The 14,726-nt window shown below is 32.9% G+C and overlaps 3 protein-coding genes across 6 annotated transcripts; 1 reads left to right on the forward strand and 2 right to left on the reverse strand.

The window, feature by feature from the left end:
- Positions 1-800: 800 nt before the first annotated feature.
- On the reverse strand, positions 801-5,006 carry LOC114412739 (pentatricopeptide repeat-containing protein At4g33170-like). Of its 2 annotated transcripts, XM_028376755.1 has the most exons (3): positions 3,149-5,006; positions 2,809-2,900; positions 801-1,242 (listed from the first exon to the last, which is right to left on the reverse strand). In XM_028376755.1, exon 1 carries the CDS (start codon positions 4,943-4,945, stop codon positions 3,221-3,223), a length of 1,725 nt encoding a protein of 574 aa, XP_028232556.1. In that variant the 5' UTR covers positions 4,946-5,006; the 3' UTR covers positions 801-1,242; positions 2,809-2,900; positions 3,149-3,220. The 2 variants fall into 2 exon arrangements, with proteins under 2 accessions (XP_028232556.1, XP_028232557.1); XM_028376756.1 differs by lacking the exon at positions 2,809-2,900.
- A 909-nt stretch (positions 5,007-5,915) lies between these two features.
- Positions 5,916-6,594, forward strand: LOC114411536 (polcalcin Phl p 7-like). The gene has a single exon (XM_028375183.1). It carries the CDS (start codon positions 5,949-5,951, stop codon positions 6,192-6,194), a length of 246 nt encoding a protein of 81 aa, XP_028230984.1. The 5' UTR covers positions 5,916-5,948; the 3' UTR covers positions 6,195-6,594.
- A 3,024-nt stretch (positions 6,595-9,618) lies between these two features.
- Positions 9,619-13,565, reverse strand: LOC114412740 (type IV inositol polyphosphate 5-phosphatase 9-like). 3 transcript variants are annotated; one of them, XM_028376758.1, is made up of 7 exons: positions 13,019-13,565; positions 12,681-12,809; positions 12,233-12,572; positions 11,643-11,827; positions 10,709-10,817; positions 10,429-10,583; positions 9,619-10,323 (listed from the first exon to the last, which is right to left on the reverse strand). In XM_028376758.1, exons 1-7 carry the CDS (start codon positions 13,180-13,182, stop codon positions 10,077-10,079), a joined length of 1,329 nt encoding a protein of 442 aa, XP_028232559.1. In that variant the 5' UTR covers positions 13,183-13,565; the 3' UTR covers positions 9,619-10,076. The 3 variants fall into 3 exon arrangements, with proteins under 3 accessions (XP_028232559.1, XP_028232558.1, XP_028232560.1); XM_028376757.1 differs by having other exon boundaries at positions 12,669-12,809; XM_028376759.1 differs by having other exon boundaries at positions 12,702-12,809; positions 13,019-13,563.
- Between the last annotated feature and the right edge of the window lie 1,161 nt (positions 13,566-14,726).

Raw genomic sequence — 14,726 nt, forward strand, 5'->3', positions numbered from 1 at the left:
ATTTATATTACTATAAATTTTTATATATTATTTTGGATAGCAGATGCTTATGATTAGAAATATGCATGCATATACTTTATGCTCAATATCGGATGAGTAATTTATTTGACATGTGGATATTTTAATTGGAATCACGGATCGGCAATATAGTAGCTTTATTATCATATCTTATTTTGTTGCTAATGTAAAGAAGAATCACCAAGCATGACTCTAACCTGTAAGCAATAAAACACAATTCAAAATATTTTGATTCTAAACAAAGAAAACAAATAGCTAAGTTACTGATATAGTTGAAATTTTGCTATAACCATCTTAGAAAGTTTTTTTTTCCAGCTTAACCCATGACTAAACAACTCCATTAGAAAATATATAAAATAGTATAAAATCTGTTTTGAAATTTATTTATTTTCTAGAATTGGTTAAACAAACAATTATTTATCCAACAACCGATTATATAACTGATTTTAGATATAATATAACTAGTTATATAATCAATAATATTATTAAAACTGTCAAACCACCATCATGTGTTGATTGTACAATTTTTTGAATTTTTGTATTTATTTTATTCAATTACTCAATTTATTTTTATTTTTTACTATTTTTTCTTTAGAATTCGGCAGTGCATGGATTTCAATGTTAGTTCTTTATATAACCGATACTGCCAAAGTAACTGATCGTTTGAACTGATTCAAAACCATCAAATTAGACGGATAAACGTGCACACACTTGTGATTTTTTATTTTATTTTTAAATAACGGATATGAATAATATATAAGATAAGGAAGATATGTATAACATTTTAATCAAGTAGGGTTAGGTGTATTTACCGCTAACCTCAACAGATTGTAATTATCCCTTTTGGAAATTTTATGGTAGTAATCTGCATTAACAACTATGACAGAATATCAATCATATATACTGTATCTTTCAATAACTTTACCCTTTGAAGCCAACACAATCAATTATTTATGCTAAGCAAGAAGTGATTTTTGAATTTTGTATAAGCTGTTGAATTTTCCAATCAATGAATAATACGTTCCCCAAGGGCAGCTAGTGGTGTTGAAATCCTCACTTCAGCTGTTAAAAGTGTTATGAGGGCGTGTTTTGACAATGGCAGCCTCAACCTTCTTCCTCTAAGCATTTCCTCACTGATTCCAAAAACATGCGATTTTGCCACTTCATTCTCCCCCATCTCTGTATTTGATGCATGAATTCATGCAGTCTTTCAAGTGATTAAAACTGGAAACAAGGAAAAAAAGTAAGACGAAGTTCTAATAAAATTGAAAATACAGGGTGCTTTTGATTTTTCCCCATTTTCAGTTTTATATATATTCATCCTGATTTACCTAAAAACAAGTTGATTGACGCTACTATGACATTGGATTATTTGTGAATTGTAATAGCTTAAATGGCATTCAACCTTAGACTTAGAGTGTGTTTGGTTTCTTATAGAATAAAGCTTAATAAGAACACATTGAATTTTTTCTTATTCACATTAAAAACTGCCAAAGGTGTAATTAGCATTTTGGATGAAGAAAATATCAAATATTTTGTCCCCGAATAGACAGGGCTAAAGAAAACCCATATATGCAGCTGTGGGTACAGGGCACTGGCCCCTACCGACCCCAAATTTGACAGGAAATACTTAATTTGTCCTAAGGTCAGGTAAGTTTTTCCCCAAAATGTAAATGGTGGAGTTGGGTGGGCTTAGGATACAGATATAGATATACTTCCTAAACGCAAACTCAACTCTGATCCATAATTAAATTATAGAGTAAAAGTGTTGAAAATACACTCTTTATTATTGATTAGAATTTACAGAAATCAATAAAATTAAGAGTAAAACTCATTGAATAAGAAGTGTGACCTATAATTTTTTGTAATTTTCAATAAATTTCAAGTAATAATAAAAAGTGTGTTCCTAGCATTTCTTTTAGAATAGTAATGTGGTTACATCTGAGTCCTATTAACTTGACCTCTAACTGGATCTACTTTTTCACTTTGGAGGCAAGAGTCTTTTGGGCGGAGTTAACCATGGAGAACATTTTATTTGTTAAATCCTACCAAACCATGTTCCTTAACTAGCTTCCTTAAAAATGGCTCCTTATTTAGGTTGTTGTAACGACTCAAGTGTTGGATGCAAAACTCACTTGGACAGTATTTACATTGTGACTGTACAGTGTACAAATAGGTTCCTTAAGGCTAAATGAAGGTGGAAATATATCGATGGATGCAAAACCCTGACCCAATTAATCCTACGTTTCTACTTCTACAAAAAATTCATTATATTTTAACAATACTACTTACTTAGGACCACCCAAAAACCAAATATCACTGATAAAATGACAATGCATTAATTTACCAATGATTATTGAGATGGAAGCATCAATTCACCGGATAGAATTTAGCAATTCATGAATTAAGTGGCTTCAAAGTCAAAGAAAGAAAACAATATAAAGAAACTATAAATTTTCCTTGCCTTTTTAAACAGATAACTAGATGAGGCTTTTTTATTTTTTTGTATACCTACCTCCTGGGTCCTCACATCCCTCTTTTTCCATCAACTTTGCTTTCCTAATTGGCAATTGAACTTTTCAATGGGAGTACATTGAGACAACCCATAAATAATTTTGCATTTGTGATTTTACATAATTGTTTTCCATAGGTAGGACTCTAAACTATGTATAGCAATCGTTGGCCCTATTTAATATATTGCTCAGTCAAGAAATAGAACAAGCTCGGGATTTATATAGCATGTCTCACACAAGCAATCTTTCAGATACAATAGACAGAAAGTGTACTAACCTAGACACCTCGACAGTTTCAGAATGTTATTCAAACATCAAATGTCAAGTGGATTAAGTGGAGTTCCGCCCACTCAGCCACCTTAGCTGCATCTGCATCTCATGCAATAACCATAAGAAAACAACAAACTAACTGTGGGAATAACACAATTTCCACATACATCTCCTTGTTTGCAAGAGAAATTTGGATACTAAAATTTTCAGAGTCACGGTTCACCTATCTGAATTCACTAGAAAGGTTGCAATGAAATATCTTAAACTTGATCTAACTCAAAAGAAGTCAAAATGGAAACAAAAACATGAAAGCAAAATACAGAAAGTCCAGTAAGAAAAAGACTTACCGTAATGGGGAAAAATCAGTTTTCTTTCTCAGCATCACTTATCATTAGAAACAAGCCTCAAACATGTATATGCTACCATATGTCTCTACAAGTACAGTTACCATTCACAAATCTGTGATATCTGTTGACATCCCTCACAATTATTTCCCTTTCTAAAACTCTTGTCATATACTTAAAAGCCTCGTGGCAATCCTTACAAATCCTCAAATTCTTCACAATCCTTAACGGCTTCCCTGGTGGTGCAGATCCACACAACACTCCAAACGCAACAGCTAACTTCTCACTGTGATACCAAAGAGACTCCTTTCTCTTTTCCTCCCCAACATTATGCAACACCTCATCCCAAACAGGAACGTACCCTAATTTTTCAATATCCCCCATAAGCTCTGCCAACTTCTGATAAATTTCCTTGGACCTCTCATGCTTCCAATCCCCCGCCACAAAAACATGAACTTCTCCCTGCACTTCAATCCAACTCCTCCCACCTTTTTTCTTCACCCTCCTATCCTTCATCATCTTCCTCAATTCCGCAACATCATCCCACCTCCCTGCACTTGATAACACATTAGCAACACTAACATAAGCATAATCATCATGTGGCTCCAGCTCCAACACCCTCTTCGCCATACACCAAGCCTTGTCAGCCTCACCACGATACGCACAAACTGATAGCAAAGCTCGCCAAACTGCAGCATCCGGTTCAAACGGCATTGTCAACACAACCCTCTCCGCACGCTCCAATTCTCCAGCACGTGCCATTGCACCCACCAAACACGTATAATGCTCCAAACTCGGTTCCAAACCATAATCCACTCTCATCCTCGTAAACCACCGATAAATCTCCAGAAACATCCCAGCATTACACAAAGCAGTCAATATCGCCAAAAAAGTATACTCATCAGGCACAAGTCCAAAACCTTCCAAAGACTCAAACAGTTCAAAAGCAGATTGATAATCCCCATGCTGTGCATAACCAGCCATCATTGCATTCCACCCCGCAATATTCATATCATCCAAACTATCCTCAAAAACCCTCCTTGCATCGTCAACAACACCCGCTTTACCATATCCATCAACGACAGCACTACCCACCACCACATTCGAATCCAACCCAGCAATAATTGCATGTGCATGCATCATTCTACATTGCTCCAACGCAGCGAGCTGAGCCGCAGCACGCAAACCACCAGAAACACCGTGAACAGTTGACGCAAAACCGCGACACCTCATGTCAGAAAAGACCGATAAAGCGTCGACGGAGCGGGAATTCTGGGCGAGTGCAACTACCAAGGCGGAGAAACAAACGTTGTCTGGTTGGGGAATTTCGTCGAACACCTTGCGTGCATTGTGGGGCATGCGGAGCTTGGCGTAGACGGAGAGGAGGGAGGAGGCGGGGAAGGGGTGGTGGGCGAGGGCGAGTTTGAGGGCGAGGGAGTGGAGAGAGAGGGCAAAAGAGACGGCAGTGAGGGCGGCGCAGGTGGCGAAGAGGGAGGCAAGGGTGCGGTGGTTGGGGAGAGTGTTGTGGCGGAGCATGGCGAGGAAGTGGCGGAGGGAGAGGAGGGTGTTGGAGTGCGCGGAGATTAATGCGGTCCATGAGACAACGTTGGGAGGAAAAGGGAGTCTGTGAAACAGGGAGACAGCGTAGGATGAGAGGTTGGATTTGGAGTAGTGGGTTATGAGGTTGTTCCACACTGCGCGGTCTTTGGCGTGTGATGTTATGGCTCGTGCGTGCCTCACGCGAGGGTCCATGGACATTGACATTGTTGCTTCGTCATCGTTTTCATCACACTGAACCATTACTCGTTCAACGTGAAAACGAGTTGAACCTATGTGTGTTCATGGCCCAGTAGTTATATTCATATTCTCACTTCTATTATTATTAATATGTTTATGTGTATTGTTGAAACTTTAACGTGTAAGTGATTTGAATTTTTTTATACACTTTAAATGTTAAGAACCTATGAAAGTGTGTTTCAGTTTTAATTAGTTTTTAGTATTTTAAAGTTATGATCATATTTTCCTTTAATATTATCATTTAATTAATATTATGTTATTAATACTGGTTCAATCTCAATTCAATCATTAAATCTTCAACCAATGTCTTGATATCAAGTTAATGACCGGTTTGATTTTAAAATACTAGTTTTCATCTCTTAATTGCCAGATACACTCGAAGGATATCAAAAAAATTATTTCTCCTAATATTCTAAGTAGACCTCTTTTCACTTAATTTTCTTCATTTTTCTCTCTTAACTAATGGTTTTCTCATTTTCCTCAATAGAGCTATATCATATCCAATCAATCTATTCAATTTCAAGCTACTCCATTATGAATTAGTGATCTAGATCTGTACCTATCACCTTCAAAATTCTAAAAACTGGCCTTAGCCTCCGTGCATATAGGTCGCTAACACACAAAAGAATTAATATTCCAAATTTGCATGTGTTCATATATGTACAACTAGTCACAAAAAAAATAATAAAAAATCATACAAAACTAAAATTGGTTAATTATGAAGTATGCCAAAGAAAGTCCATGAATCTCGAGCAATAATAGTTGGTCACAGAAACCCGAAAGAAAAGTTGGAGACAAGAAATCAATATGGTTATACAAATTCCTGCGAATGGCTTGCATGCCGTAAAACTCCAAAGGTTATCCGATCATATAGCATCAAGACCGAGTCTCTAGCTAGAGGCAACTTTGTTTTTGTTTTTAGTTTTTTTTACTTCTTAAATAAATATCTCACTCATTTCAATATTAATTCAGTACATGACATTCAATTCTTCTGGTGAAAAAAATTATGGGTAGTGAAAGGGAAGAGTGTGAACGCGTTTTCAAGCGCTTTGATGTGAATGGCGATGGCAATATCTCCTTGTCTGAGTTTGCAGATGCTCTCAAAGTGCTAGGCTTAACTTCACAGGAGGAAGTTGAGCGTCGAATGGCAGAGATTGATAAAGACGGTGATGGACACATTACACTTAATGAGTTGATTGAATTTCATACTGCCAACCCTAGCTTGATGAAGGATGTCTTGAAGAAACTCTAATTCCTTTCATTCTTATCATGAAATCATATTTCTATATATCATTACATATATCTTTTGATATTTAAGAATTGTTTTGGTTTATTTTGTGGGGGATTCATGAGGGCTTCTCCTTTGGTTGCTATGAGAAGGTAGTGTGCCTCAAGCTCCATCATCATCCTCATCATGCACCATTCCAAATTCTTCGTTGTTTTTAGTTTATCTTTTAAAAAGTTACACCAAGTCCCTGTTAGTCTCACCTTTGGACAAACCTTTAAAGACACTTGTGGATGTGCTTTTCAAGGTTTCTTTTCCTTTTAGCAGGATATTACTCGTATATTTGTTGTTCTATGTATGTTCTTTGGATGAAAATAATAAAATGTGATTAAAGGTATTTTCATTTTTATTTAAATTATATTTTTTACTTTTCAAGTATATATCTCGTATCCCCGTGTTATATTCTGTTGATTATTAAATGGAACTTTAGGAGGAAGGAAATTAGTTTGAATAGTTGAGAATTTGTATAGGCTAAATATATAAACAATTAAAATTAAAAGAATCAAAATTATACATAAATTAAATAATAATTAATCCAATTAAAAATAAACCAGCACAAGAGTTACTAGCAGTTGTTGGATATACCTAATAACATATACATTTTTTTTTAAGAATATAACGTATACATCTTATGCTCTGTTTGGTTTTCGGTTAGTTGGTTTTCGGTTAGTGTGAGGTAGTCACTCATTAGATATGAATAAGAAAATTAAGTAATATATAAGTAAGAGAAAAAAATTTATACATACACACGTGATGTCTTTAATTAGATTTTAAGTTGAATATAATAATAAGTTTATTTGTATACTTTACTCCTAGTTTTTTTTTTTTTTATAGAGATGTCCTCAAAAGTCATAAAAAAATAGAGATGCCTCAATATTTTAACCCCCTTATTTTCCTTAACAATGGTATTACTCATATGGTTATAAGGGGAGTTATTGTTCAATGTAATTCAAGATGGAAAAAGCTAGATGAAACTAAATCTTGGAGTCTGAAAGGTTCCTTGTTGGTGCTCAATATTTGGTTAGCTTCATTGATAATCATTGTAGGAAAATGTGGTTGTCTGTACCCATTGAAGATGAAGGATCAAGTTTTTCAATTTTTTGAGGAGTGTCATATCTTTGTAGGAAGATGAAGGACCATTGATAATCATTGTAGGAAGATGAAGGATCAAGCTTTTCAATTTTCCTTCAAAAATTTCCACTTAAAAGTAAGAAGTTTATCTCCCTTAAGTTACCACCACCTGATCCTTAGATTGGTAACTTGCTGGATTTTCTTGTTTATGCCTTTCTAAGAAAACATCAAGGATAAAAAACTCTGTTTTTGCAGAATCACCTCGCAATCCTTACACTTACAAACCCCTTTATCAGGCTTTTTATCATAAAGAAAGTAATTTGCAATCTTGAACTTTCAGTCTTATAAGTGATGAGGTATTTTTTAAACAAGTTTTCATAATTTTAAAATCATAAGCTACAAAGAAATAAAAAAAATAGCTTGTCCTAGTTTATGTCTTCGAAGCACCAACAAATTGCCCTATCTCTACTAACATTCATTGAAATCCCCTTGTACCATACTATTAATATACAAGTTATATATTTGTTCATGCACAGTATCTAGCATGGAAATGGCTAAGGATCCGCAAAAGAGGGTTTGTTTACTCGTTGAATTCGTGGATTTCTAATCCCATCTCGTGTATTGATCGACGTTAAGTGGCATTGTTGGGTTGGAAATCTGTCATTTATATAGTACAGCAATTGTAATGTATTTCTAATTTTGTGGGGATGCTGCAGGTGTTAGATTTTGAGCGGGATTATCTTTTGGCATAGCTTCATTCGTTAATGTTAATTATTAGTGCCATACACTTGGGAAGTTAGAGAGCTTGTGACGTTTTATTTTCATGTAAATGTTTTTGTATGACTTTCAGTTAATCTGGTACTCCTTGTACCAGTTTTGATGGTTTTAATATATTTTGCCTTTTCAAAAAAATATACACAAGTTATTTTCTGATAAATAAAAAAACATTCATTGAAATCCCTGCCTAAGAAAATAATTTCCTCCAGTTAACTTGAACATCCGAAAATAAGAAATCCACTTGTACATATCTAATCATAACTTGTAATTTCCTAAAAGTAAAGATAAATCCCATAAATAATTTCTATTGCTGCAAAGTCAGGTGTGTAGGTACAGAATTCCCGGAACAAAAAATAGAGAAACAAATAGCAATGTTCCAAATTGTATATATACTTGTATGACTTGAATTGGTTTATTTTAAGAGAAAATAATCGCTTGTTTGTCAATTTTGTATTATTAAAAAACTAATAAAAGTGATTATTTTTAATTAAAAATTCATATAATTTGATACAGTAATATCAGACTCTCCCAAATGTTTGATATTTTCATATTTGATGAAGCACATTGCAGAAACAAGAAACCGCTGTAGTTGTTGGTTTTTTTTTTTTTATAACAAAACAAATTTTATAAGAAACTTTAGGTAAGAGGCCCAGGCCTAGCCCAATTCTTAAACACACTCCAACATCCACGGACTCCTTTTCAACATTTCTTAAACAATGGGCACTGCTAAGCGCATCCCAGTAATTTTGTATTTTTTTTCATTTTACTCTTTTGTAAAAGGATATTTTTTATTAGTAAATATTTTTTATTTATAAAAAAATATACTGATTAAATAATTCGTATGATTTATATCAAAATTAATTGTCACAAAAATTATTATTTAAATTTACATGCGCATTAAATATATATTAAAATTTTTAGTGATATATATAATAGCATTATTTATTTTATAATATAATTAATTTATTAACTTAATTGATTACAACGTTACGTTAATAATGAAAGTCCCATGTTGGATGCCCTTAAACAATTAGTCAATTACTAATGCAAGTTAGAATTTACAATTTTAAATATATTCTGAAAGGTTGTTTGGAAATATAAAATATCAATTTTAACAGCATTTTGTGCAGTTAAATTATTAAATTAAAGAAAAATAAAACTAAAATTAAAGTATATCTTATAAAATATATTTCAATATGCATAAAAAATATATAAATTTAAAATCAAATGAAATCGATAAAAATATATATAATATTATTTATCAAATGAAGAAGTCTTTTTTTGTTGTTGAAAGAATCAAATGAAGAAGTTTTATTATCAATACATAAATTTTAAGGAAATAAATTTTAAAGTAATATGAGATCAACTAAAAGTTGCTGGCTATACTATGTTCTTTCATGCAAGGAGGATAAGAGGTGATGTTCCCACTTCCTTTCAAAGATAACAATATTGAGGGCCTTAACTAGCTCAATAATTGTCATATTATTTTGCCATTTTGGATGCGTAGTTGGTCTATAATTTAATTGATTCTCAGGTAGCAATCTACAAAAAAAGCTTGATTTATTAATTTGGATTATAGTTTTTTTTTTCCAATAGGTTTTGACATATTTCCATGTTCTGTCACATAACATATATACTTGATAATAATTAAAAAACAACCAACTTCACTGTGTACTCATCAGCAACAAAAACATATAATATCTCATCTCATCTCCTAGAAGTTTCTCAATTTCCTTCCTCTGAACTCCTAGCTCTTTTTTCTTTTTTCCGAATGTAAAATTGAACATTTATGTACATATATCACAGTTTTTTAAAAAAACACGTGCAACCACAATATTGATGATGGCAATGTCACGGTTGTTGGAGTCTCTAATTGTAATTGCGATCGCACCGGCCACATTTTTATGCAATTTTTCTCCAATACAAAAGATTGTGATAAAATTGCAACATTGATCACAATCATATCGCGATTTAAAGCCTAGCTTGAATCACACAAATAATTCACAATCGGAAGCTTGATCGTTTTCTATTTACAAAATCATCAGTGGTGGAAACTTCAAGGGGAGTTTTAATTTGCTCGTATCTTTCTGATAGGAATAAGCTTTGCAAGTTTTTCATCAGCTCTGGTAAAACCATGACTTCTGCCATAAACATAGCCTTAACAGGTCTATGATCTGACAGTTTTGATTCAATTCTAGTGTACTGAAGTTGCTTTAGACCCTCACCATACCATACTATTCGATCACACCTAAATTAAGAACCAACAAGAATTTAATAATAAGTATTCTACAGTGAAATGTAAATGTTTTTGAACGTGACCATATCTAATTATGGATTTTATATTGTCTCTTACCATGCTGGTGCTCTTCTCTTTTCTGCCTTTTTGCCATGATAGCAACATCCATAGTAAATGTCTGAATTTGGACAATATTTGTAGGTAGGTCCAAATTTAATTGCTCCTTCATTCCATCCTCTTAACATGTTTCCAGTCATTAGCTCCATTATTAGCTTCGTTTTCATTGAACATAATTTAGTTAGATTCTTAGAGATAAATATGATGCAAACAAATTCAAAGATTTTTTTTTTTAAAGGATTCAATTCAACAAGATTTTTAAATCTTTAATCATACGTACCTGATCATTTTCTAATAAGGAATCCCAGTCTCTTTTTTCAACAAGCAAGCGTGTCATTTCTTCTGGTAGAGAAATTCTGTAATTTAGATCTCCAAGAAATATTACATGACTGCACAAGACCAGCAGTGATTAGGTGTCTAAAATAATACATGTATATCATTCGAAGTACAACCAATTATATGCAAGTTGGGAGATAGTATATTTCATTAATTTGATGGTTCAGTGGTCAATATGAGTTTAATTGTTACTGTCATTTGAATATATTCTTTTAAAAAAAAATCTTTCAACCCAAGAGGATGAATGTAATAATATATTTATTTATATTAAAATTAATTTTAACTTTCTTATACAATCTCCTTTGATTAAAAAAAAATAAAGCTCTCTCATTTATGATAAGTGCGTATGTAAAGTATTTAAAAATTAAATATAGATAAAGATATAATTGAAAAGCCAGTAATTCATATTATGATAATTAAATTTTTAATTGATTAGATAAATAGAAACAAAAAATTTATTTCCTAAATGAACAGATGAAAAGAAATAGAGGGAGCATTTACGGTTACCAGTGCAAGTATATCTCTTTACCGTGTTTTGTTCTGTTTGGCTTTTTTGACAACTTTTGTTTACTCACGGAACCACTATATATATCAGAACAATTTCTTCATAAATTCTCAAAGTTAATTAACTATGTGGGTGCAGTTTAGTTTAAAATGTTAAACCACCGAAGAATAATATATTAATGTTTTGGTGGCATATTCATTTCATTAAGCAAATTATTTATTTCAAGAACCAACAAACCAAACGAAACATAATGTATTTAATATTTGCACCTTGTTTACATGATTTTTTTGGAAAAGGACCATAATTATTAAACAAAAAGCAAGGGAGCAAAAATTATTAAGAATCAGTTTGGACGGTTTCAAACTTCACTTACTCATGATCAAGAATGGTTCTAGGCAGATCAAGCAAAGGGCCTCTAGGAAAACTTGTCCGAGAAAAAATTTCAGCAACATTAGAGTTCCTGTACTTTTCATCACCTTCGCTGCCCCCTGAAGCTAGATGGCTGCACACAAAGCAGAAGCTTGTTTCATGTAACTGAAATCTCACTGATACAGAACCCTGCAAAATTAATTGGAGTTGTAAAACAGAAAGAAAAAAAAAACCCAATTAGGATTTGTAGATAGCCAATTCTGATGCGATCAGCTTTAGACTAATTAAGACATATAGAAGAGTTTATGCATAAGGTGTTTATGACTTTTCTATATGGATTTTCAGCTCATTTCTAATTTTCTATAACAAAATAATTTTAAAGTTTATTTTGATAAGCTTCAGAATGAAGCTTATGAATAAACTCTTATGTGATAAACTTTTACTTAACATGGCTCTTTACCAAGAGTACCTTAGGTGCTTTATAGAAAATTGATGTTTACAGTAATGATTTGTATGAGTGTATAGTACAAAACAAATACGAATATTCGATCAGGTGCAAAAGTAACATCAATTGAGTGGGGTTTGTTAGGTCACCTTGTTTCCTAAGCAGCCCATTATGCCACAGCCTACACATGACACGCTTGGATGCCGAATGAATGGACAAAGATCTCTTCTAATCCATACAGATATGAATAATCCAACCATTTGCTTGCTAATGATACATTGGAAATCATGTGGGGCTTCACAGCACTTAGCTGGATTTTCTTTCTTATTGGGAAAATTTTTCTTTAGCTCCTGTTTTTTAGCATCTTTGCCCCTTTGATGTGTTTTCTTGTTCAAGGCTTCCCTGATTTTTGAATTCCATTTCATAGAAATCTCATTGTTTTCGGAGCCCAATACATTTGATGCTCTTAGAGGCACTATTTCTTGAAACCTGGATTGGAAAACAGTAAAAATAAGCATAAAAATATTATTGTCAGATCAAAGCTTCAGTTTCTTTATACACATTTCAAAACGTGTTTTTCTATACATGCTAGAAAACCTGAAGCAGTTCTGACAATACCCTAGTATATAGATGTCACAAGAGTTGTTGCATGTCTCAAACAAATCATCTATATTCAAATCTTCATCCGGTGCAATCCCACCTACGTTCCATGTACTAACAAATACCCTTAACATGAAGTAAAAAACACAATATCAGAAAAATTGAAAGAAAAAAAAATATAGAGAAGAACAAAACCATAGAAAGCAGAATCAACCAAGAATAGAATTGAACTTGATCAATGATCAGGCACATACTTCAGCCATCTACAACTTTTCTATATATGATGATACATAAGATAGAAAAGTACTAGAAGAAGAGGATATCTGTGTTCTTACTTGTATTTGTGTGTGTCCTTGTGATCATTAAGAATGGTTTTTGAGTTTTGATCAATGTCTACAATACCCAGCAAGGGTTCTTTATAACTAGGAAAATCTGCTATAAAATTGCTGCTTCCAAGTCTCTTCTTGAATATCTTATTAGCCACTAATGTAGGCCACATGTCCTAAAGAAATTTGCATACACAAATCGAAGTCTATAAAAGTTGACAAATGAAAAATGATTGAGAGAAGGTGAGAGTACTATTGCTAGGTGGTCACTGCTGCTCCTTTTCCTGGCACATGAGTAGTGTACGTGGTATTATTGGAAACATATATAGAAAGCATTATATAGAAAGTCCAAAAGGAGTAATAATAACAAGAAATGGAACAAATCATTCTGGGAAAGAGAAAGGCTTGTGCAGCTTGAAGAGGTAGGAAAGGCTTTCATGTGACGTAAAAGATGATGCACCTTTGGCTGCATTGCTCATCATAACATATATATATTTTGAAATATAGGAACATTTATGTCCCAGTGGGAGAGAGATAGAGAAAGCTAGTATAAAACATGGGTCTACCCTTCTTGCAGATTTGAATTCTTCTGTTTGTTGAGTAGATTTTAAAGGATATCTTAATGTTTATTACCTAATTTAAATTGCTGAAGATGAGTGCAAGTGGGAATGTGGTCCATAACAAAATAGGCAATTAGCTAGGAAATGTGATGAATAGCTAGTTATTATTGCCCCATCTACAGCTAGTCAAGTTTTTGGCTGACATAAGAATAAAATATGTGACTTGTTTTTTCTTTTTCTTTTTTTCTTTCTCTTTTTGTTTTTTAAATTTTTTCTTTGGGGGACGGGTGGCCTGCTGGAAGGACTTCTACAGAAACGGACTCACTGTGAGTGCGTTTGAAAATGGGTCCAAACCACGTTAAATGGAAAAAATTAGCTTTCTGAGGCACAAAAGGCCAAACACGCGAGAAAAGTTTTCACTGGAACAACAATTGCGTTTGGTCAAATTCCCACACAAACACACTCTTTATCATGGAACTAAATATCTCTCAATTTTCATCATTATGATTCATTAAAGAGTTTTATGTATGGTATTGGCAACTTATGTTATTGTCTTAATGTTTTGTACAAGTATTTTTCTGAAGCAAAAAGTGACAAATCACGTTATAATAATAAAGTTTTGTATTACGATTCGTTTAGTAAAATTATGTATATATAAACGTTCTTGTGGCATGCATTGTTTCCATTAAAAAAATACATCGCTTTTGAGGGATTGTGCCCAACTAAACGAGATATTCTGCAGATTCCAATGGTTAGTAGCACGTTATTAAGAATTTTATTTGAGACGGAAATCCGTTAAGATATGGAACTACATCTTCATGTTAATTGAAGTAGATGTCGATGGTTAAATATTTTACGCTAGGGTGTCTTTCTTTAGTTGTAAACGATGGATCCACTTTCAAGTTTCAACAATGGTAATGCTATTTATATAATGAATAATAAATTTATAGAATGATATTTACGTAATTATTTTATCCATCTTTCTTGCATCACTTATTATATCTAATATATTTCTTTATTTCTTATGTAAAAATTATTTCTCTTATGTAAAAATATATAAAATCACACTAAACATCAGAAAATGTGATAAGGAAAAGCAATTAGTTGTAGTAATTTTTTAGCTTGGTTGCATTCCAAATGATAGAGATGATGGTGCT

This window comes from Glycine soja, chromosome 5, assembly GCF_004193775.1.
Source record: "Glycine soja cultivar W05 chromosome 5, ASM419377v2, whole genome shotgun sequence".
NCBI classification, from domain to species: domain Eukaryota; kingdom Viridiplantae; phylum Streptophyta; class Magnoliopsida; order Fabales; family Fabaceae; genus Glycine; species Glycine soja.

Bases quoted from the DNA above. Each gene is read 5' to 3' on its own strand.
- LOC114412739 (XM_028376756.1), bottom strand. From the start codon at position 4,945: ATGGTTCAGTGTGATGAAAACGATGACGAAGCAACAATGTCAATGTCC.
- LOC114412740 (XM_028376757.1), bottom strand. From the start codon at position 13,182: ATGTGGCCTACATTAGTGGCTAATAAGATATTCAAGAAGAGACTTGGA. The intron at 12,573-12,668 runs GTATAGAAAAAC...TTTCCAATCCAG, and splicing joins TGCTTCAGGTTTTCTAGCAT to GTTTCAAGAAATAGTGCCTC. The intron at 10,818-11,642 runs GTAAGTGAAGTT...GGTCTTGTGCAG, and splicing joins AGAACCATTCTTGATCATGA to TCATGTAATATTTCTTGGAG.
- LOC114411536 (XM_028375183.1), top strand. From the start codon at position 5,949: ATGGGTAGTGAAAGGGAAGAGTGTGAACGCGTTTTCAAGCGCTTTGAT.